Source organism: Neodiprion pinetum, chromosome 1 (assembly GCF_021155775.2).
Source record: "Neodiprion pinetum isolate iyNeoPine1 chromosome 1, iyNeoPine1.2, whole genome shotgun sequence".
Lineage (NCBI taxonomy): Eukaryota > Metazoa > Arthropoda > Insecta > Hymenoptera > Diprionidae > Neodiprion > Neodiprion pinetum.
In genome coordinates this window covers 26,628,456-26,651,091 of record NC_060232.1, presented here as the reverse complement: position 1 = coordinate 26,651,091, position 22,636 = coordinate 26,628,456, and the positions used below count along the sequence as shown (strand labels likewise).

The 22,636-nt window shown below is 39.7% G+C and overlaps 2 protein-coding genes across 2 annotated transcripts in view; one reads left to right on the top strand and one right to left on the bottom strand.

Moving 5' to 3' along the window:
• The first annotated feature begins 12,805 nt into the window (after positions 1-12,805).
• The window catches only part of LOC138191195 (uncharacterized), a 195,967-nt gene continuing 186,136 nt past the window's right edge, over positions 12,806-22,636 (top strand). Inside the window, exons 1-2 of the mRNA XM_069137464.1 lie at positions 12,806-12,865; positions 14,306-14,375. Of these exons, the coding sequence (XP_068993565.1) occupies positions 12,861-12,865; positions 14,306-14,375 (75 nt within the window). The 5' untranslated portion in view covers positions 12,806-12,860. The remainder of the gene's footprint in view (positions 12,866-14,305; positions 14,376-22,636) is intronic.
• LOC138191194 (uncharacterized) overlaps positions 19,107-22,636 on the bottom strand; it is a 214,539-nt gene continuing 211,009 nt past the window's right edge. Inside the window, exons 4-6 of the mRNA XM_069137461.1 lie at positions 20,972-20,992; positions 20,638-20,709; positions 19,107-20,185 (exon numbers count right to left, since the gene is read on the bottom strand). Of these exons, the coding sequence (XP_068993562.1) occupies positions 20,018-20,185; positions 20,638-20,709; positions 20,972-20,992 (261 nt within the window). The 3' untranslated portion in view covers positions 19,107-20,017. The remainder of the gene's footprint in view (positions 20,186-20,637; positions 20,710-20,971; positions 20,993-22,636) is intronic.

The window sequence follows — 22,636 nt, the reverse complement described above, 5'->3', positions numbered from 1 at the left end:
TACCAAAGCACATCCGGCGAATCGCAGGATAATTCGACAGGCGTACATACTGTATATGCAACCCGTTTAGGTACGATAAAATACGCGTTCGCGCGACTGCAGGTTTTGAGAAATAGTAGCCAAACAAGTTCATACGATATCCAAGTGTCGTGTTACATACATGGGACTTGTGCATATACCATTTCTCCCGTTGCAAAACTCGATTGGTGTTTCGTTACAATGATACTTCGCTACGCGTGTTCGTAACTTGTCCCCATGCATCTCGAATACACCGAGTTGTTACACATTCGGTGATTGAAAACGAATCTGACTTAAAGCAACGGAAATCTTACGTGCGTTTTATTTCAATTACCATTTCAATACACCATCGCGTTAAAAGCTGATTATTACGACGCCTTGACATGAAATTCAAATTTACTATCAATCAAATGTCCGCTGTCGATGTCATATTGTGGTTTTTTGTACTCAAGAGCTAAACGCCAAATTAAATTTGCGATTCGATCAAATTCGGCGAGTTTTATGTACCGAAGAGGATGGGTTACAGGTTCATTCTAGATAACTGGGAGTGCTTTTATCACAAGTTAATCGGTCATTAAACCGTCCAAATTGACGTTTATTCATCTTCGCACCTGCTCACTATAGCCTATGTATTGTCCCCGCCATTTTTACGGTACCGAGAGTAAGTATTCAGTCGTTGTTTTAATGCTATTCTAATTTTGCCTGACATTGAAATCACCTAGCATGTTATAAGAGTAATCGGTAAATTTTCAAGAAATCACAGACAAAAGGCTAAAGTACCTACCTACGTACTACGAACATTACTAAAATTAATAAACAAAAGAAGGCGGTGTGGTAAATGCCGCGTTTTACTTAAGGCCAGCTACACCTGGTGAAAATTTGTTTACTATTCAAGCAAACGTTGACGGCAGAATTTAAGGACGGTTACCATCTGAGAAAATTTTTGTGATCATTACCCGGCGAGTAAGTCTGCCTGGATCATGAGAAACCGTGTTAGCGATCCGGTAGCTTCTTTATCGACGGAAGCCGTTCTACAAGCAACTGCATACGACCCGCGAACACTCTTCAGTCAACGGTACAAAGAACATGATCCACGCGTGGTAAGCTCGTCGATGAAAGCTCACTACCAAAGAGGACTTGAGAAGCCTGAGATTTAGTCGTGTCCTCCAACACAAAATAGATTTCCGGAACTGATTTTCGACGTAACTGGATGGTAACCCCGTATCGGTGGCCGACCGATGCTCTGTGGTACTTTTAGTCACGCAAGCAGTGAAAAATATAGAGCTCGCCTGGTGCAACATCTGGATCTACGTGACGGATAAAGCGGTCACGCCAGTCTTATACAATATAGTTGTACTTCCGGAATTGATAAGAATTTTCGACCAAGGATTACATAGAAAAAAAATTGATTAGCTGCCTTGAAACAGAAGATGATACGATGAAATATGTTTGATAAATCCCAGAGCGTCGAACACTGGCTTTTAAATACCGCGCCTTCTCTCAGAACCGAAAAGCATCAAGTAGACGCGCAAAAGGCGCTGTCAAACTTGAAAACTAGGTTATTCGGAAACAAAATTTACTGAAGAGTTCAAGTCTCAGCGCATCAAGAGTGCTTCATTTTTTCATACACATATAGTTTGCGGAATCGGCGAAAAATTCTTTGATTAATTTACGCCAAAACAAGTGTGACCGATTAATCTCTCAAAAAACCTTAAATATCTAGGACTTGTCGTAAAATTCTGTAGCAACCCAATCTGTATCTGCGTCTTTTTGAATCCGACACATTGCGATGCAGATTGTTGCTCTCAGAAACGAATCAAGTCCGGAAGGGAGGTTGGGGTAAATACCAGGCATGCATTATTGTGTGGCGTGACGGTCGGCGGTCCTCTTCGACGCGAAGTCTTCGAGCTTAGTCAGCATCTCTCTCCATCTAGCGTTCCACGAAACGCGATAGATGGGCCAGAGATGCGTATTGCCCATTCAGACGATCACAGAGATATGATGTATGATATAACGGTTGATATCAAGTGAATAATTGAATCGGATAACGACTAAAAGGTGGTTACAAAATGACAAGGAATGAAAAATCGATCATTGTTAAATTACATTATAAACGCTTACGAATGATACGAAGACTCTTATACCGAGTCTTAGATGTGTTTTAAGGGGAAAATCACTGTGATCGTTTGACGCTGCGGATTATAAAAGTTAGTAACATCGCGGTACGTAGCGACCTTCTTACCCTCGCCTGATTCCCAACCGAACCACCCAAAGGAAATGATGAAAAAAGAGACTCACACGCACATGCATAAACCCGACGGATCCCAGAACGACCACCTACCTACCCGGTTACCTATATACGATCTAAACGATTCTCCACTCTTTCCAACACACATCACTCTTTCTCTTTTGCGCCGTGGTCACAGTGACTTACTTTTTTGTTAATTACCTGTAAGGAGCAAAATGTTTTTGTACCATAGTCAGCCATCTGATAGACAATGTATTTGAAAAGAGTGACATTCGTAAAATGGACAACAACGTATTGCAGACACGAACTTCAATAAAATTATAGTCAAGTCTACTTGCTTGCACTTTATTGGTACATAAACCTTTTGTGAAAAGGGATTAGGAACATCCTATATGCTAATCAACATATTTCTAGGCGAGCTAAACCTGCGGTTGATCGATACTTGCTGGCTGCAAGGTAATTGAAAGTTTTCCAAGATGTGACATGCAATATGATTACGTTACGTTATTCCAGACTTTGAAATTTCATCGGTGAAAAAATCATGTAAATATGAATAAAAAATTATTGGAATATGTTTAAACCTCAGGTGAATCTACCGCTTAAATGGCGTTATTGTTAAATTCAAACGTAGATTATTCTGTCAATAGCTCAACACATTTCATTCTCGCGGATGCCGAGTAAGCGATGGTTACCTGTCGCGATGCTCATTCCACTTTCACAAACGTGCAAATATTTCTAAATTTGAGTCACCTATTGCGAAATAGGTAGATTGAATGAAAGTGTTTACTCTGAAATTCAAGCACCGTTGCGATAGCAAATGAGCCTATCCATGCAACTAAGAAATCGCAGATTTGTGTAACAATTGGTACCGCCACGCCACGTGACAGAGGGGACCCACGGAAATACCCGTAACCTAATACGTGCAAACTCACCAACGTTGCCGAGTAATAGAGAAGTTACTCGGATGTCACTGCTTAACTCTGGAATAAACAAAAGAAAGGAAATTCAAATTTTTTATCTCATTTTTATTAGTACTATTGTCTACTTCCATATTTATTCACGGCATGTTACGCAGGGAAAAAAATTTAGTTTTAAATTGACCACCTCGAGTTATAAATTATTGAAAGAATTTTTACCTCCTCCGGGTTGCTCCACACTTCACATGTAGTAAGTTCTCCTAGCATTTAAGGTTGACCGATGAAGGAACATACTTTTCACACTGCAATCAGAATATGAACGAATATTACTCATACAACATACTTCAATCTATAGACGTATATGTAGAATGAGAATTAAAAAAAAAAATTTCCAACTGATCTCCATAATATTTTACTGGTATTTAATGTATCAATAAATATACTGCAAAAATTAATAATAGTAGACTGATAAAATAACCACAAGTATTGAGCAAATGCATGAAATCAGTGAATACTTAAAATCATATGCCATCAAAAGAGACATTGTAATTAAAAATCATATCGAGTACATACCTTCCAGTTTTGTTCACTGTCGTGGGTGGTTAAGTTTTTACATTGCACTCTGACATGGATTCACCGGGTTATATTTTATTCAGATCGCTGCTAAATTCTGTCAATAGTGCTGGAATGCAGTTCATCTCCATAGTCAGCTAAGAGATAACAACGTTTTATTATTATTCTATCTTCCAAATCAATGCATGCACCGTTCATAATTTACGATTGTTTTTATAAAATATGATCAAGAACTGACTGGCAATAAATTTCGACTAAAGGACAAATTAATCAAAGTGAAAGTAGCATGATAGTATCATTAAGAATGATTTTAGTTGTATACCTGTTTTTTATCCTTTTTCTACACCATGGCGACCTTTTCAGCTTGTGCATCTTGTTTTCCAATAGTCATGCCTATGGCCACTCTATTTAGACGTTCACTAACTTCGATCAATCTTTTTGCAGTTTATTTCTGTAATTCAGTAGGACAAAAAAATATTTCTTTATCAATGCAACCTTAAAGTCAACGTAAGTAGCATTCAGGATTTACCATAATTGTTCAAAAATGTAGTAGATATAAGGAAAAACCAACAATCAGCGATGAATTTCACAATAATCAACGTTTAAAGTGAAACGGGGTCTCTCGTGCTCGTAAAAGGATGAGATCGCTGACTTATAATCTTCAGAAACACTTGCAGCGATAAACACGAACCAATGTCAATTGTTCTTAGTTACGAATAGTACCATACACAAAAAACAACGCAAAATAAATTGCTCAATAATAAATGCGTAACAATTGCATTTAAAACGTGGGTTGCCCTGAAAGACGCGATCCGTGTTTGGAATTCCACAACACAAACTCGAATGAAGGTCAAGTTTGACAAGGTCCGTATTATCAAAACTTGAACAAAAAAACCGTAACGGCAGATTATCTGAGCATTTTCTCGGCTCAATCGCATGTGAGTCAAAATTTCAAGCAATTTCAATCTGTCAATGAGTTGTTTAGAAAACTTCAAGAAGCTATGACCTAATATTCTTCACTGTAACAGCGCTCGATTCCACGCTCACTCGCACTTCTTGAGCTGCTGTAACTAGCTCCCTGAACCGATCGAATAAACCTGCTAACAATGCAATTACGCATTTGACGAAAATCAGCAAAAAATAACGCACGATACAGAGATACGAGAATCGAGATCGCTATAAGAACTAAAGTTGCACAAAACAAAACAAAAACACACTCGCGACACAAAACTTACCTTTGATGTTTGCAAACTGTTTTCATTCCAGTAACACGTTTTTTCTTTGTGCCACACACATGTATTAAGGTTGATTCACCTGAACCAGTTAGGTAACATTAATTATTTATTGTTTCTTGGTTTTGTCTTGATCCAGAATTAAGGCTATAACAGCCAGTTCATCAGCCCTTCACGATTCGTTCATTATGACTGCTGAACGCTAACTGACGGATAACTGCCGGTACAAATTGAAGATACGCGTAAAATTATCGTACCGATGCCGGTCCGTTCCGTTGCTGTTATGTGACGGTTCGTGCCGCATAGTGTACATCAATCTATATTCGTCAATAAGTTTGTTGGACAACGCAATCTGAATTGTAGACTTGTGGCATTCGTGATTTAGTTTCGGCTGTTCGGAAGCGACTGACACCGCGCGACGTTCGGAAACAAAACAAGTCTGGACACGTCGAAAAGCTCGTCGGAAGCACGAAGCGAGTTGCGCGCAACGTTGCCGAATATTTACTGATTGTGACCTGCTGACCGCTGTAACACGCGACGGTTAGGCGTAACTTTGAATTCCCTGACAACGTACTTCGCAGTCGGGCTGTTAACAATCTCCACGCGTTTCTCGTTTGTAAAATCGTTCCGAAATCAATAATGGGACTTGCAAGTACATAAATCGTTTCGTTTTTTAATAAGGAAATAAATTATGAAGAGAAATTCCTGTTTTGTTGAAGATTAGTTGATGAAAAATTCAATTGACTACCACAAAGTCAAAAAATCGGCAAGAACGTAATTTTTCGAACAAAAGATCATATCTTTGTTTGTAATTGTAACTTTGTTTGTAATCCGATTTTGTAGAGGATACATCAGACTATCAGGAAAAACTATTATCCTTATGTTCCGTTGCAAAAACAAATTTATTTCGGGATATGAAAATGGGAAAAGTACGGAATACGAAATGTACATAAAGGATCAATAAAAACGTAACAAATAAAGTGTTTGTAAGCAGTTTTCGCATATTTTTGAGGTTTTCTTTTTGAAAAATAATATAATAACTAATAATAATAAATTGAGGAAGGAATCGTATAACCGTTGACTAAAGAATATAGTGACGGTTGCCCTAATGGGCTTTGGTGTGACAACCGAAAATCGTCGTCCGCTTGCGCCCCGTGAAATGTTTCAACGGTAGAGTTGTGAGCTTATTGCAGAACATCAGAGAGTTACCGATTTCGACATGATGCTGGCTGCATTCACCTTCCGAGTGACACGGTCTTCGCAATGGTAAGCCCAAGCCAGTACTTAGCCTGTGTGCACTTACCGACTTGCAGCGTTACAAGAAATCAATAATGAGAATAAATTTCTTCCAAAATTCGTAGCAAAACAGTGATTAAAGTTCAGTACTTTGACATCTTTGAATCAGTATGGCGAGTACTTAGGGACACCGGAACGGTATGGCATGGTCATGATCGTTAACGAAACATCTTTTTCTATGACTGTGCAAAAAATTGGGTCTGTGCTCGTAATTCAAAAAAGCATAACAAATGACACGTTTAATGAAGTATGGAGGATAGTTTGAGACGCCGCATCGGTATGGCATACAACTCCTTCATACTTTGGCTATCTAATGAACAACATAAAATGAGAAATAACTTTGTACTCATTCCCCAAGGGCATAGCTTTTTGTGACACATTCAAAAATTGCGCAGTTCAACGCCGACGACTATAGGCCGCCATACTTGCGTTTTCCTGTTATTTATAACATTGGTATAACTTCTCAAGAAGTTTTAACGATTTACTTATCATACGTGCTTTTCGCTGCTGTTTCCAGGTCTATACCGGATTCTCTACCTCCTGGATCCTGCGTTCCGGGTGCGCTACCTGCCGCAACTCGACTTCAGGAATAAGAGCTCCGTTGTTTCTGCGCTCAAGGTAATCGTCGGAGACGAAAATCAGCTAGCCGAAATTCTCAGTCCAGAATCGACGGCGCAGTAGAGAGAACGTATGAGAATCGCGCTCCGTAGATTTCGAGTACAGGTTTTTTTCTGATAGAAAGAGAGAGAACAAAGCTTCTTAAAACTTCAAGCGTATTTTAACACACATTTGAAAGGTAAGTACGAGGGAAAATTCTTATCCAACTGTCGCAGAACGAAATTAATAGCTACTGTATTTGGGATTGCACGAAAAATGAATTGAAATAATTTATTGTAAACATGACAAGTTTTTGACAAATATTTTAGATGAACTATAATTACAATTGCCATCAAATATTATGAAAATGTTTTACTCACCGAGCACAAATCTTCGTTCTCCTCGTCCACCTTGTTCTCCTCGTCTTCCTCGTCCACCTCCGACCACTTCCAACCACCGCCAACCACCTCCAACCACCTCAGGTTATACCTTGAACAGTACTACATAGTTTTAGTATAAGAACACTTCAAAAATATTGTGTAAGGATTAATATTGTTAAGATACCCACACACGCAGAGCGTGTAACACCTCAGGCATACAGGATTATCCCCTCTCCCGGCCATCTCATTATCCACATATATACTTGAGCTCTATGAATTGTATTCATTCGTACTCAGTCTACTGAAGCGTCCAGTCCGGAATAAACCTTGTTCTCCATAAGATTGCCTCTCCTGCGTTTCATTTTCCTAACAATATAATTAATTAAATAATTAATAATATAATAAATTCTATTAGCGTATTCGTAGCTACTGAATTTCTGCTCGCGCGAAAAATGCGCCATGGTTCCTGCACTCCAGGTCCTTGATCTGGTGACTTTTGACCTTCAAGACTAATTTTCCGTAGTTCTGGCTGTCCAGGTCCGTGACCTGATGACTTTTGACCTTCCGGAGTAATTTTCAAGTTTACAAATTATATTATTGAAAACGTAATGTTTTGTGCTATCAAACCAATATGCGTGCTTCAGATAACATTTTGAATCGGAAAAAAAATCGAACGACCAGGATCAACAAATTGCAATTGGTGAGTGGTTGGCATTGTATACATAAGAATACATGACAATAATGTCGTTCAATTAGAGCTAAAATTGCTGTGCGTAGTGTTTCAAATCTATCAGCACTTAGCTGATTGTTATGTGGTTATTTTTTGACAAAATTTATTGTCATTACATCACAATACGTTATACCTACACGCATGCGTCAACGTGATTTGTAGCATTACATATAAAAAATCTTACATGCAGATTCGGTTTGCCTTACATGCACAAAAACAGTGTTCATTCCGTATATTGTGAAGCAAATACCAGAATTTTTTCGGGAGTCATCGTGCCCCAGTCTCCCCTACAACTATGTCATATGGTGAAACACTGACAACGAGTAAGCGAACGCACAAGTACAAAAACCTGTTACGCTAGGCATCCGATCCTGAGCGAGCTTTAGCGAGCTGGTGTTTTAAAATTAGGTATTATTAATTTGCGCACTATTCTATTATCGATGTACGAAAATAACCCAAAAAACTGTGATATCATATTAATTGTCGAGCTCAAACGTAAAAAGTAACGATTCTTACCAAGAAAATTCTGAACAAAAATGAATGTGATTTAATGTATTTTTCTGAATTTTTTAGTTCATCGATGATAGAAATATATGTCAATTCAAAGTAATTGTAGTTTTTACATTTCAGATAGAAATTACGCACTTCATCTTTCCTGCCAATTCGAGATTCTAGCGGCGAGGCGCTTCAATGGCCGGCTAATAACTTCGCCATTTTGCGACAATTTGTGATGAGTACATTTTTCTTGTACTGTCCGAATGTGTTTTATCATACACTCGAAATTTTAAAAAGCATCGTTAGTTATCTCCCATTGGAAAAAATAACCAACAATCAACGTTTCGCTAAAAAATTATGGTAATTGATTGATTTAAAAAAAACGTGTCTACTTTGCCAGATCTTTCATATGGCAGCGTTTGAAGAACTCGGTTTTCACTTTGAACCGACGTGGAAGATATTTTTTCTCCATTATCTGATTTCATTATCGACCTTCTTTCGGTGTTAATTAAATATTTATCTATATGATTATTGATTGCTTTCGGTTGTTAACAAGTTGTATACCATAATAGTACAAAATAAATAATTATGATCAACTATTTTCATGTAAACCAATAACAAAAAGCTATGCTGCTATTTCTGCACAGTGAGTATAACATTTTCATGATATTTGCTGGCAATTGTAATTATATTGTATATGAAATTTTTTAAACTTGTCATGTTACAATAAATTATTTAATTATATTTTCGCGCAAGTCGGAATTCAGTAGCTATCGATGAGCCAATGAAATTTTTATAATTTTTTGAAATTCCCTCACAATCTTCTTGGTGAAATCTGTCAATAGAAAAATGATATTAATCCTGACAAAATCTTTTTGATGTGTTCTGATACTGAAAATATTTCTTAGATTTCGAGGTGTAACCCGAGGTGGTTGGAGATGGTTAAGCGTGGTTAGTGGTGGTCAGGGTGAACGGGAGGGAGGACGAGGAAGACGAGGAGAACAAGGGGGACAAGGAGGACGAGGATTTGTGCTCGGTGAGTAAAACATTTTTATAATATTTGATGGCAATTGTAATTATATTTCATCTAAATTTTTTTACACTTGTCTTGTTTACAATAGATTATTTCAATTCATTTTTCGCGAACGCACAAATTCAGTAGCTATGAATGCGCCAATAGAAGTTATTGTATTATCAATTAATAAATTAATTATATTAATCCTCACACAATATTTTGAAGTGTTCTTATACTGCAAATATGTATTACTGTTCAAGGCATAACCCGAGGTGATTATCGGTGGTTGTTGGAGGTGGTTGGCGGTGGTTAAAGGTGGTCGGAGGTGGACGAGGAGGAGGACGAGGAAGACGAGGAAAACAAGGTGGACGAGGAGGACGAGGATTTGTGCTCGGTGAGTAAAACATTTATATAATATTGATTGGCAATTGCATTTATATTGTATTTTTAATTTTTCAAACTTGTCATCTTTACAATAAATTATTTCAATTCATTTTTCGCGCAAGCCCAAATTCAGTAGCTGTCAGTGCGCTAATAAAATTTCTATAACTTTATAATCTTCTCATAATCTTTTTGGTAAAATATGTCGATAAAAAAATTACATTAAAACTTAAACGGTATTTTTGATTTGTTCTCATCCTGAAAATATTTATCAGTATTCGAGGTATAACTCGAGGTGGTTGGAGGTGGTCGAGCTGGACGAGGTGGAGGACGAGGATTCGTGCTCGGTGAGTTTAACATTTTTACAATATTTGACGAAGTAGAATCAGCATCAGGAGTAGGATCAGGGGAAGATGTAGAAATAGGAGTAGAAGTAGGAGTAGTGGTAGGAATAGGACTCGGAGTAGGAATATGAGTAGAAGTAGGAATAGTAGGAGTTAGAGTGGGATTAGGAGTAGGAGTAGTCGGAGTAGTAGGGGTAGGAGTAGGAGTAGGAGTAGGAGTAGGAGCAGAAGTAGGTAGGGCGGGGTGGGACGCGAGAGGGGCGGGGAGGGGCGGGAAGGGGATATTGTCATATCAAGTTATCAGTAATAAGCAATTGCGGGTAAAATATTAGCTTACTTTTGTAAGTATTTATGAATGTAGCCTCTATGAATATTCATTGTTGGTATATAAGTACTGGCAACGTACCTACTTTCTGTAAGAGATGTTGAAGATTTTCAACATAATTATGTTTCAGTTCTGTGTCCCACCTAGTGATCCACTAGTACATATCCTCCGACGTGACATCGCTGTGCTACGTATAAAGAAGAAAAGATTTATGAAGATGCAGATTGCTCCTCTCTTCTTGCCATTGTGCTTTCAGCCATTGTTGTGGTGTGTGTTTAAAATTAAGGAGAGTATATAATATAGAATAACAGGTACAGCTACGAATATAGCACTACAATAAATCTTATAGAAATAAGCTCTCATTGAGATTTCTCTGTATTTATAACTCAACGCGAGAAGGCAAAAATCAATGTAATGCCATCTGTAAGGTAATTGGACTCGTATTTGCACTACGAGAACTCGTTGGGCATTTTGCGGTGAAGTTTGAAAAATTGTTGTACAAGAAATTAAATAACTATAAAAATGGATAAAAAATATTATCTCTAATTGTGATTGTAGCTAATACAGCTCTAACCGTATATTGATTATGTTAATGATCTATTGTGACAAGATCGGAATTAGATAAGCTCTCTAAATACTTATTTCCAGTCTATTAATTTATATCATGTATATGTAAATGTATATTTCTTCAGTTTATACAATCACTGCACTAGGATTACCCTTGCCACGTTTTATGTTGCGCTTGTGTAATTTGTATATTATTAACCTTACGTTTTACTCTATTTGCGACAAGTTGTCAGTGTTTCTAATTTCTTGGCAATTATTTATGTACATGTATGTGTATATATGTATATGTATACTTATGCATGTGTATATACATATATACAGAGAGGTATACACAGAGGTTTTAGTATACTTACATACGGATTTCTGTGTATAGGTATACCTGAACTAAAATATCCTTATCTCTAATACCGAATTCTTCGTAATTCGCATTTGTTCTTGTAACCCAATGTCCTACATACGATAGCAAAAATCGAGATCCAACTTAACTGAGTCTCAAAGCCCTGTTGACATAAAAGCAGCTATTTGATAGAAATTATAGTTTATAGTTTACACAGACTATTGCATGATATTTCATCATAAATACGTATGTTTCAATGTATTTAGGAATAATTTATCAAATGTACAGAGGTCATGTGCAAATAATAAATGAATTCGACCGCAGTTTGATGTATTCATTAGAGCTTTAACAATAAATTTAAGCTTTGTTACTTCTTTTATTTTATTATGGATAATCAAAAACATTTCCGACTATTCGTGCTGTGGAAGCATGGGGATTAAACCAAATGTAGCAAAAGATTAGAAACAGTGTATGTAGAGTACGGGTATTTTTCTAATAATGCAAACACGTGCCGCTAGCTTAGTTTTGACATATCTAGAATACCACGCCTTGCGAATTAGCTTTCCAGACAGAGATGAATGATGAATTTTAAGGACAGCATTATCGTTGTTGAATACTCTATGCCTCGTGGGAAACGAAAATCTGTAACGATAAAATTGATGCACCGGATCATCGTCGACTTTAACTTTTGAAATGTCCTACCATTTTCGAACACCTCCTACCTCCCCCTGCCACCTCCGACCATCAATGGCCACTTTCGACCACCCCCTATCACCTTCTGCCAGCGCCGACCACCTCCTACCATTTCCGAACACCTCCAACCATCCTATTTACCTATATTACTAGATTAGCTATGATATGAAAAGAGAAGAATTACTCATTTCGAAATGGGATTCTATTCGACACGCGCTCGATGTATCCCATAACACTAATATTCAAAATTATTCCAACAACTTTTCATTTGCTCTCTCGATCTTGAATTTTCATAGGCATAGAATCGAAACGCTGTTTCAGCTGGTCGCAAGTGAAGTATCTGCGTTGGGTGGAGGAGCAGAATTGTTTTTCGTAAAGTATTCGGATGGAAAAAAATTCAGAGTAACTGTAATACATCACGGATGCGCTAATTTTGAACGAGACGAAATGGATGCTTCGTATATGAGACAGTATTTAACGCTGCGTAGTGATTTAAAGACCTAACAAGGTGATAGGGAGAGAAAGAACGAAGCTTCTTAACACTTCGAGTGTATTTTAACACACATTTGAAAGATACGAGCAAAATTTTTCATCATCCAACTGTCGCAGAACGGCAGCGTTATTAGCCGACCCGTTCACTGAAGAATATATCTTCAGTCAACGGCTGACCATCGAAGGGCCTGGCCGCTTGAGTCTGGAATCGGCAGGAGAGATGAAGTGCGTATTTCTTGTATGAAATGTGAAAACTCAAATAATTATACATCATATCATATCATCGTACATCATACATCATACATCATACATCATACATCATACATCATACATCATACATCATACATCATACATCATACATCATACATCATCGTACAGAGTATTAAAGGTCGAAACCAAAGTTCCGATGTCGGATGTTCAGAAAGTGACGTCACCAACTTAGAATCAGCTAGCCGAATTCCTCAGTCTGGAAACAACCGCGCAGTAGAGCGGACGGATGAGAGTCGCGCTCCGCAAATTTCGAGTACCGGGTTCTCAATCTCCCGGATCCCGCGCTTCGGGTCCGCTACGTATTTCGAGTACCGGGTTCCCAACCTCCCGGATCCCGCGCTTCGGGTCAGCTACGCGGTGAAACTCGACTTCCAGGACACGCGCTCCGTAATTTCTTTACTCCAGGTCCGCTACCTGGTAAAACACGACTTTCAGGACACGCGCTCCGTAATTTCTTTACTCCAGGTCCGCTACCTGGTGAAACACGACTTTCAGGACACGCGCTCCGTAATTTCTTTACTCCAGGTCCGCTACCTGGTGAAACACGACTTTCAGGACACGCGCTCCGTAATTTCTTTACTCCAGGTCCGCTACCTGGTGAAACACGACTTTCAGGACACGCGCTCCGTAATTTCTTTACTCCAGGTCCGCTACCTGGTGAAACACGACTTTCAGGACACGCGCTCCGTAATTTCTTTACTCGAGGTCCGCTACCTGGTGAAACACGACTTTCAGGACACGCGCTCCGTAATTTCTTCACTTCAGGTCCGCTACCTGGTGAAACACGACTTTCAGGACACGCGCTCCGTAGTTTTTGCGCTCAAGGTCCACTACCTGCAGGAACTCGACTTCCAGAACAAGCGCTCCGCAGTTTTGGCTGTCCATGTACTTGACCTGATGACTTATGACCTTCGGGAGTAATTTTGCGTAGTTCCGGCTGTACAGGTTCGCGACCTCGTGACTTTTGACCAAGCACTGTGTAGCTTCTGCGCGGGTCCGCTACGCGGTGAAACTCGACTTCCAGGATAAGCGCTCCGTGGTTCCTGGTTCATGTTTACAATAAATTATTTCAATTCGTTTTTCGCGCAAGCCGAAATTCAGTAGCTGTCAGTCCGCTAATAAAATTTCTCGACTTCCAGGATAAGCGCTCCGTGGTTCCTGGTTCATGTTTACAATAAATTATTTCAATTCGTTTTTCGCGCAAGCCGAAATTCAGTAACTGTCAGTACGCTAATAAAATTTCTATAACTTTATAATCTTCTCATAATCTTTTTGGTAAAATACGTCGATAAAAAAATTATATTAAACCTTACACATAATCTTTGATTTGTTCTTATGCTGAAAATAATTATTAGTATTCGAGGTATAACTCGAGGTGGTTGGCGGTGGTTGAAGGTGTTCGGAGTTGGACGAGGAGGAGGACGAGGAAGACAAGGAGATGAAGGTGGACGAGGATTTGTGCTCGGTGAGTAAAACACTTTTATAATATTTGATGGCAATTGTAATTATATTTGATCTAAAATATTTCAAATTAGTCATGTTTACATTAAATTATTTCAATTCATTTTTCGCGCAAGCACATATTCAGTAGCTATGAATAAGCTTATACAATTTATTATATTGGTAAACAATTAATTAATTATATCAATCCTTATACAATATTTTTGATGTGTTCCTATACTGGAAATATTTACATTAAATTATTTCAATTCATTTCTCGCGCAAGCACATATTCAGTAGCTGTGAATAAGCTTATACAATTTATTCTACTATCAATTAATTAATTAATTATATTAGTCCTTACACAATATTTTTGATGTGTTCTCATACTGAAAATATTTATTACTATTCCAGGTATAACCCGAGCTGGTTGGCGGTGGTTGGAGGTGGTCGGAGGTGGACGAGGTGGACCAGGAGGAGGACGAGGACCAGGAGGAGGACGAGGTGGACGAGGAGGAGGCGGGGTGGGTCGTGGGGCGTCGTGGGTGAGGAGGGGCCGGGGAGGGGGAGGGAAGGGGCAGAGGTGGGCGGGGAAGGGGGTGAGGTGGGAAGGGAAGGGGCGGGGAAGGGGAGGGGAGGGGGAGGGGGAAGGGGAAGGGGAAGGGGGAGGGGGGCAGGCGGGAGGGAGGGAGGGAGGGAGGGAGGGAGGGAGGGAGGGAGGGCGGGAGGGAGGGAAGGCGGGAGGGCGGGGCGGGCGGGGCGGGCGGGGGTTCTGCTCTATTAACTCCAACGGGTTTGCATTGACATCCGTCCTCTACTCCCCCCCCCCCCCCCGCCCGCCCCGCCCTCCCGCCTTCCCTCCCTCCCTCCCTCCCTCCCATCCGCCCGCCCCCTTCCCCTCCCTCCCTCCCTCCCTCCCAGCTGCCCCCCTCCCCCTCCCCTTCCCCACCCCTTTCCTTCCCACCTCGCCCCCTTCCCCGCCCACCTCTGCCCCTTCCCACCCCCTCCCCGGCCCCTCCTCACCCACGACCCCCCACGACCCACCCCGCCTCCTCCTCGTCCACCTCGTCCTCCTCCTGGTCCTCGTCCTCCTCCTGGTCCACCTCGTCCACCTCCGACCACCTCCAACCACCGCCAACCAGCTCGGGTTATACCTGGAATAGTAATAAATATTTTCAGTATAAGAACACATCAAAAATATTGTGTAAGGACTAATATAATTAATTAATTAATTGATAGTAGAATAAATTGTATAAGCTTATTCATAGCTACTGAATATGTGCTTGCGCGAAAAATGAATTGAAATAATGTAATGTAAATATTTTCAGTATAAGAACACATCAAAAATATTGTGTAAGGACGAATATAATTAATTAATTAATTGATAGTAGAATAAATTGTATAAGCTTATTCATAGCTACTGAATATGTGCTTGCGCGAAAAATGAATTAAAATAATGTAATGTAAATATTTTCAGTATAGGAACACATCAAAAATATTGTATAAGGATTGATATAATTAATTAATTGTTTAATAATATAATGAATTGTATAAGCTTATTCATAGCTACTGAATATGTGCTTGCGCGAAAAATGAATTGAAATAATGTAATGTAAATATTTTCAGTATAGGAACACATCAAAAATATTGTATAAGGATTGATATAATTAATTAATTGTTTACCAATATAATAAATTGTATAAGCTTATTCATAGCTACTGAATATGTGCTTGCGCGAAAAATGAATTGAAATAATTTAATGTAAACATGACTAATTTGAAATATTTTAGATCAAATATAATTACAATTGCCATCAAATATTATAAAAGTGTTTTACTCACCGAGCACAAATCCTCGTCCACCTTCATCTCCTTGTCTTCCTCGTCCTCCTCCTCGTCCAACTCCGAACACCTTCAACCACCGCCAACCACCTCGAGTTATACCTCGAATACTAATAATTATTTTCAGCATGAGAACAAATCAAAGATTATGTGTAAGGTTTAATATAATTTTTTTATCGACGTATTTTACCAAAAAGATTATGAGAAGATTATAAAGTTATAGAAATTTTATTAGCGTACTGACAGTTACTGAATTTCGGCTTGCGCGAAAAACGAATTGAAATAATTTATTGTAAACATGAACCAGGAACCACGGAGCGCTTATCCTGGAAGTCGAGAAATTTTATTAGCGGACTGACAGCTACTGAATTTCGGCTTGCGCGAAAAACGAATTGAAATAATTTATTGTAAACATGAACCAGGAACCACGGAGCGCTTATCCTGGAAGTCGAGTTTCACCGCGTAGCGGACCCGCGCAGAAGCTACACAGTGCTTGGTCAAAAGTCACGAGGTCGCGAACCTGTACAGCCGGAACTACGCAAAATTACTCCCGAAGGTCATAAGTCATCAGGTCAAGTACATGGACAGCCAAAACTGCGGAGCGCTTGTTCTGGAAGTCGAGTTCCTGCAGGTAGTGGACCTTGAGCGCAAAAACTACGGAGCGCGTGTCCTGAAAGTCGTGTTTCACCAGGTAGCGGACCTGAAGTGAAGAAATTACGGAGCGCGTGTCCTGAAAGTCGTGTTTCACCAGGTAGCGGACCTCGAGTAAAGAAATTACGGAGCGCGTGTCCTGAAAGTCGTGTTTCACCAGGTAGCGGACCTGGAGTAAAGAAATTACGGAGCGCGTGTCCTGAAAGTCGTGTTTCACCAGGTAGCGGACCTGGAGTAAAGAAATTACGGAGCGCGTGTCCTGAAAGTCGTGTTTCACCAGGTAGCGGACCTGGAGTAAAGAAATTACGGAGCGCGTGTCCTGAAAGTCGTGTTTTACCAGGTAGCGGACCTGGAGTAAAGAAATTACGGAGCGCGTGTCCTGGAAGTCGAGTTCCTGCAGGTAGTGGACCTTGAGCGCAAAAACTACGGAGCGCGTGTCCTGAAAGTCGTGTTTCACCAGGTAGCGGACCTCGAGTAAAGAAATTACGGAACGCGTGTCCTGAAAGTCGTGTTTCACCAGGTAGCGGACCTCGAGTAAAGAAATTACGGAGCGCGTGTCCTGAAAGTCGTGTTTCACCAGGTAGCGGACCTGGAGTAAAGAAATTACGGAGCGCGTGTCCTGAAAGTCGTGTTTCACCAGGTAGCGGACCTGGAGTAAAGAAATTACGGAGCGCGTGTCCTGAAAGTCGTGTTTTACTAGGTAGCGGACCTGGAGTAAAGAAATTACGGAGCGCGTGTCCTGGAAGTCGAGTTTCACCGCGTAGCTGACCCGAAGCGCGGGATCCGGGAGGTTGGGAACCCGGTACTCGAAATACGTAGCGGACCCGAAGCGCGGGATCCGGGAGATTGAGAACCCGGTACTCGAAATTTGCGGAGCGCGACTCTCATCCGTCCGCTCTACTGCGCGGTTGTTTCCAGACTGAGGAATTCGGCTAGCTGATTCTAAGTTGGTGACGTCACTTTCTGAACATCCGACATCGGAACTTTGGTTTCGACCTTTAATACTCTGTACGATGATGTATGATGTATGATGTATGATGTATGATGTATGATGTATGATGTATGATGTATGATGTATGATGTATGATGTATGATGTACGATGATATGATATGATGTATAATTATTTGAGTTTTCACATTTCATACAAGAAATACGCACTTCATCTCTCCTGCCGATTCCAGACTCAAGCGGCCAGGCCCTTCGATGGTCAGCCGTTGACTGAAGATATATTCTTCAGTGAACGGGTCGGCTAATAACGCTGCCGTTCTGCGACAGTTGGATGATGAAAAATTTTGCTCGTATCTTTCAAATGTGTGTTAAAATACACTCGAAGTGTTAAGAAGCTTCGTTCTTTCTCTCCCTATCACCTTGTTAGGTCTTTAAATCACTACGCAGCGTTAAATACTGTCTCATATACGAAGCATCCATTTCGTCTCGTTCAAAATTAGCGCATCCGTGATGTATTACAGTTACTCTGAATTTTTTTCCATCCGAATACTTTACGAAAAACAATTCTGCTCCTCCACCCAACGCAGATACTTCACTTGCGACCAGCTGAAACAGCGTTTCGATTCTATGCCTATGAAAATTCAAGATCGAGAGAGCAAATGAAAAGTTGTTGGAATAATTTTGAATATTAGTGTTATGGGATACATCGAGCGCGTGTCGAATAGAATCCCATTTCGAAATGAGTAATTCTTCTCTTTTCATATCATAGCTAATCTAGTAATATAGGTAAATAGGATGGTTGGAGGTGTTCGGAAATGGTAGGAGGTGGTCGGCGCTGGCAGAAGGTGATAGGGGGTGGTCGAAAGTGGCCATTGATGGTCGGAGGTGGCAGGGGGAGGTAGGAGGTGTTCGAAAATGGTAGGACATTTCAAAAGTTAAAGTCGACGATGATCCGGTGCATCAATTTTATCGTTACAGATTTTCGTTTCCCACGAGGCATAGAGTATTCAACAACGATAATGCTGTCCTTAAAATTCATCATTCATCTCTGTCTGGAAAGCTAATTCGCAAGGCGTGGTATTCTAGATATGTCAAAACTAAGCTAGCGGCACGTGTTTGCATTATTAGAAAAATACCCGTACTCTACATACACTGTTTCTAATCTTTTGCTACATTTGGTTTAATCCCCATGCTTCCACAGCACGAATAGTCGGAAATGTTTTTGATTATCCATAATAAAATAAAAGAAGTAACAAAGCTTAAATTTATTGTTAAAGCTCTAATGAATACATCAAACTGCGGTCGAATTCATTTATTATTTGCACATGACCTCTGTACATTTGATAAATTATTCCTAAATACATTGAAACATACGTATTTATGATGAAATATCATGCAATAGTCTGTGTAAACTATAAACTATAATTTCTATCAAATAGCTGCTTTTATGTCAACAGGGCTTTGAGACTCAGTTAAGTTGGATCTCGATTTTTGCTATCGTATGTAGGACATTGGGTTACAAGAACAAATGCGAATTACGAAGAATTCGGTATTAGAGATAAGGATATTTTAGTTCAGGTATACCTATACACAGAAATCCGTATGTAAGTATACTAAAACCTCTGTGTATACCTCTCTGTATATATGTATATACACATGCATAAGTATACATATACATATATACACATACATGTACATAAATAATTGCCAAGAAATTAGAAACACTGACAACTTGTCGCAAATAGAGTAAAACGTAAGGTTAATAATATACAAATTACACAAGCGCAACATAAAACGTGGCAAGGGTAATCCTAGTGCAGTGATTGTATAAACTGAAGAAATATACATTTACATATACATGATATAAATTAATAGACTGGAAATAAGTATTTAGAGAGCTTATCTAATTCCGATCTTGTCACAATAGATCATTAACATAATCAATATACGGTTAGAGCTGTATTAGCTACAATCACAATTAGAGATAATATTTTTTATCCATTTTTATAGTTATTTAATTTCTTGTACAACAATTTTTCAAACTTCACCGCAAAATGCCCAACGAGTTCTCGTAGTGCAAATACGAGTCCAATTACCTTACAGATGGCATTACATTGATTTTTGCCTTCTCGCGTTGAGTTATAAATACAGAGAAATCTCAATGAGAGCTTATTTCTATAAGATTTATTGTAGTGCTATATTCGTAGCTGTACCTGTTATTCTATATTATATACTCTCCTTAATTTTAAACACACACCACAACAATGGCTGAAAGCACAATGGCAAGAAGAGAGGAGCAATCTGCATCTTCATAAATCTTTTCTTCTTTATACGTAGCACAGCGATGTCACGTCGGAGGATATGTACTAGTGGATCACTAGGTGGGACACAGAACTGAAACATAATTATGTTGAAAATCTTCAACATCTCTTACAGAAAGTAGGTACGTTGCCAGTACTTATATACCAACAATGAATATTCATAGAGGCTACATTCATAAATACTTACAAAAGTAAGCTAATATTTTACCCGCAATTGCTTATTACTGATAACTTGATATGACAATATCCCCTTCCCGCCCCTCCCCGCCCCTCTCGCGTCCCACCCCGCCCTACCTACTTCTGCTCCTACTCCTACTCCTACTCCTACTCCTACCCCTACTACTCCGACTACTCCTACTCCTAATCCCACTCTAACTCCTACTATTCCTACTTCTACTCATATTCCTACTCCGAGTCCTATTCCTACCACTACTCCTACTTCTACTCCTATTTCTACATCTTCCCCTGATCCTACTCCTGATGCTGATTCTACTTCGTCAAATATTGTAAAAATGTTAAACTCACCGAGCACGAATCCTCGTCCTCCACCTCGTCCAGCTCGACCACCTCCAACCACCTCGAGTTATACCTCGAATACTGATAAATATTTTCAGGATGAGAACAAATCAAAAATACCGTTTAAGTTTTAATGTAATTTTTTTATCGACATATTTTACCAAAAAGATTATGAGAAGATTATAAAGTTATAGAAATTTTATTAGCGCACTGACAGCTACTGAATTTGGGCTTGCGCGAAAAATGAATTGAAATAATTTATTGTAAAGATGACAAGTTTGAAAAATTAAAAATACAATATAAATGCAATTGCCAATCAATATTATATAAATGTTTTACTCACCGAGCACAAATCCTCGTCCTCCTCGTCCACCTTGTTTTCCTCGTCTTCCTCGTCCTCCTCCTCGTCCACCTCCGACCACCTTTAACCACCGCCAACCACCTCCAACAACCACCGATAATCACCTCGGGTTATGCCTTGAACAGTAATACATATTTGCAGTATAAGAACACTTCAAAATATTGTGTGAGGATTAATATAATTAATTTATTAATTGATAATACAATAACTTCTATTGGCGCATTCATAGCTACTGAATTTGTGCGTTCGCGAAAAATGAATTGAAATAATCTATTGTAAACAAGACAAGTGTAAAAAAATTTAGATGAAATATAATTACAATTGCCATCAAATATTATAAAAATGTTTTACTCACCGTGCAGAAATCCTCGTCCTCCTTGTCTTCGTTGTCTTCCGAGAGTCGAAATTCACCAGGTAGCGGACCCGGAGTGCAGGAACCACGGAGCGCTTGTCCAGGAAATCAAGTTTTACCAGGTAGCGTACATGGAGCGCAGCAACCACGGAGCGCCTGTCCCTGAAGTCGAGTTTCACAAGGTCGTGGATTTTGGGTCGAGAAACTACGGGGCGTTTCTTTCTGAAGTCGAGTTTCACCCGGTAGCAGACCTGGAACGCAGAAATTACGGGGCACTTCTTCCGGAAGTCGAATTCCACCAGGTAGCGGACCTGGAGCGCAGGAACTACGGAGCACTTGACCCTGAAGTCGAGTTTCTCCAAGTAGTGGACCTGGAGCGTAGAAACTATGGAGCGCTTGTCCAGGAAGTCGAGTTGCACCAGAAAGCGGATCTAGAACGGGGTAGAGAACCCGGTACTCGAAATCCGCGGAGCGCGATTCTCATCCGTCCGCTCTACTGCGCGGTTGTTTCCAGACTGAGGAATTCGGCTAGCTGATTTTAGATCGATGACGTCAAGAGAAAAAAAATTTTGGGTGACGTCATTTTCTGAACATCCAAACTTTGGTTTCGAACTTCAATACTATGTATGATGTAAGATGTATAATGTAGAATGATATTATCTGATGTGTAATGATTTTAGTTTTTACATTCAGACAAGAAATACGCACTTTTGCTTTCCAGCCGATTCCAGACTCAAGCGGCTAGGCCCTTCGATGGTCAATTGTGGACTGAAGACATATTCTCCAGTTAACGGGTCAACTAATAACGCTGCCGTTCTGCGACAGTTGGATGATAGGAATTTTCCCTCGTACTTACCTTTCAAATGTGTGTTAAAATACACTTGAAGTTTTAAAAAGCTCAGTTCTTCTTCTCCCTATCAAAAAAAAAAAAAAAATTGCCGGCAATTACCTTTTTAGGTCTTTAAATCAGGACGCTGCGTTAAATACTGTCTCATATACGGAGCATCCATTTCATCTCGACTGAAATTAGTCCATCCGTGATGTATTACGGTTACTCTGAATTTTTCTCTATACGAACACTTTTCGAAAAACAATTCTGCTTTTCTACCCAACGATACTTCACTTGCGACTAGGTAAAACAGCGTTTCGATTCTATGCCTACGAAAACTCAGGATCGAGAGAGCAAATCAAAAGTTGTTGGAATAATTATGAATGTTTATTTGCTAGTTGTCGTTACTGTTCCGACTGAGCCGCATGGAGGGGAGTATCGCTGCTAAATCAGAGACGAGACTTGT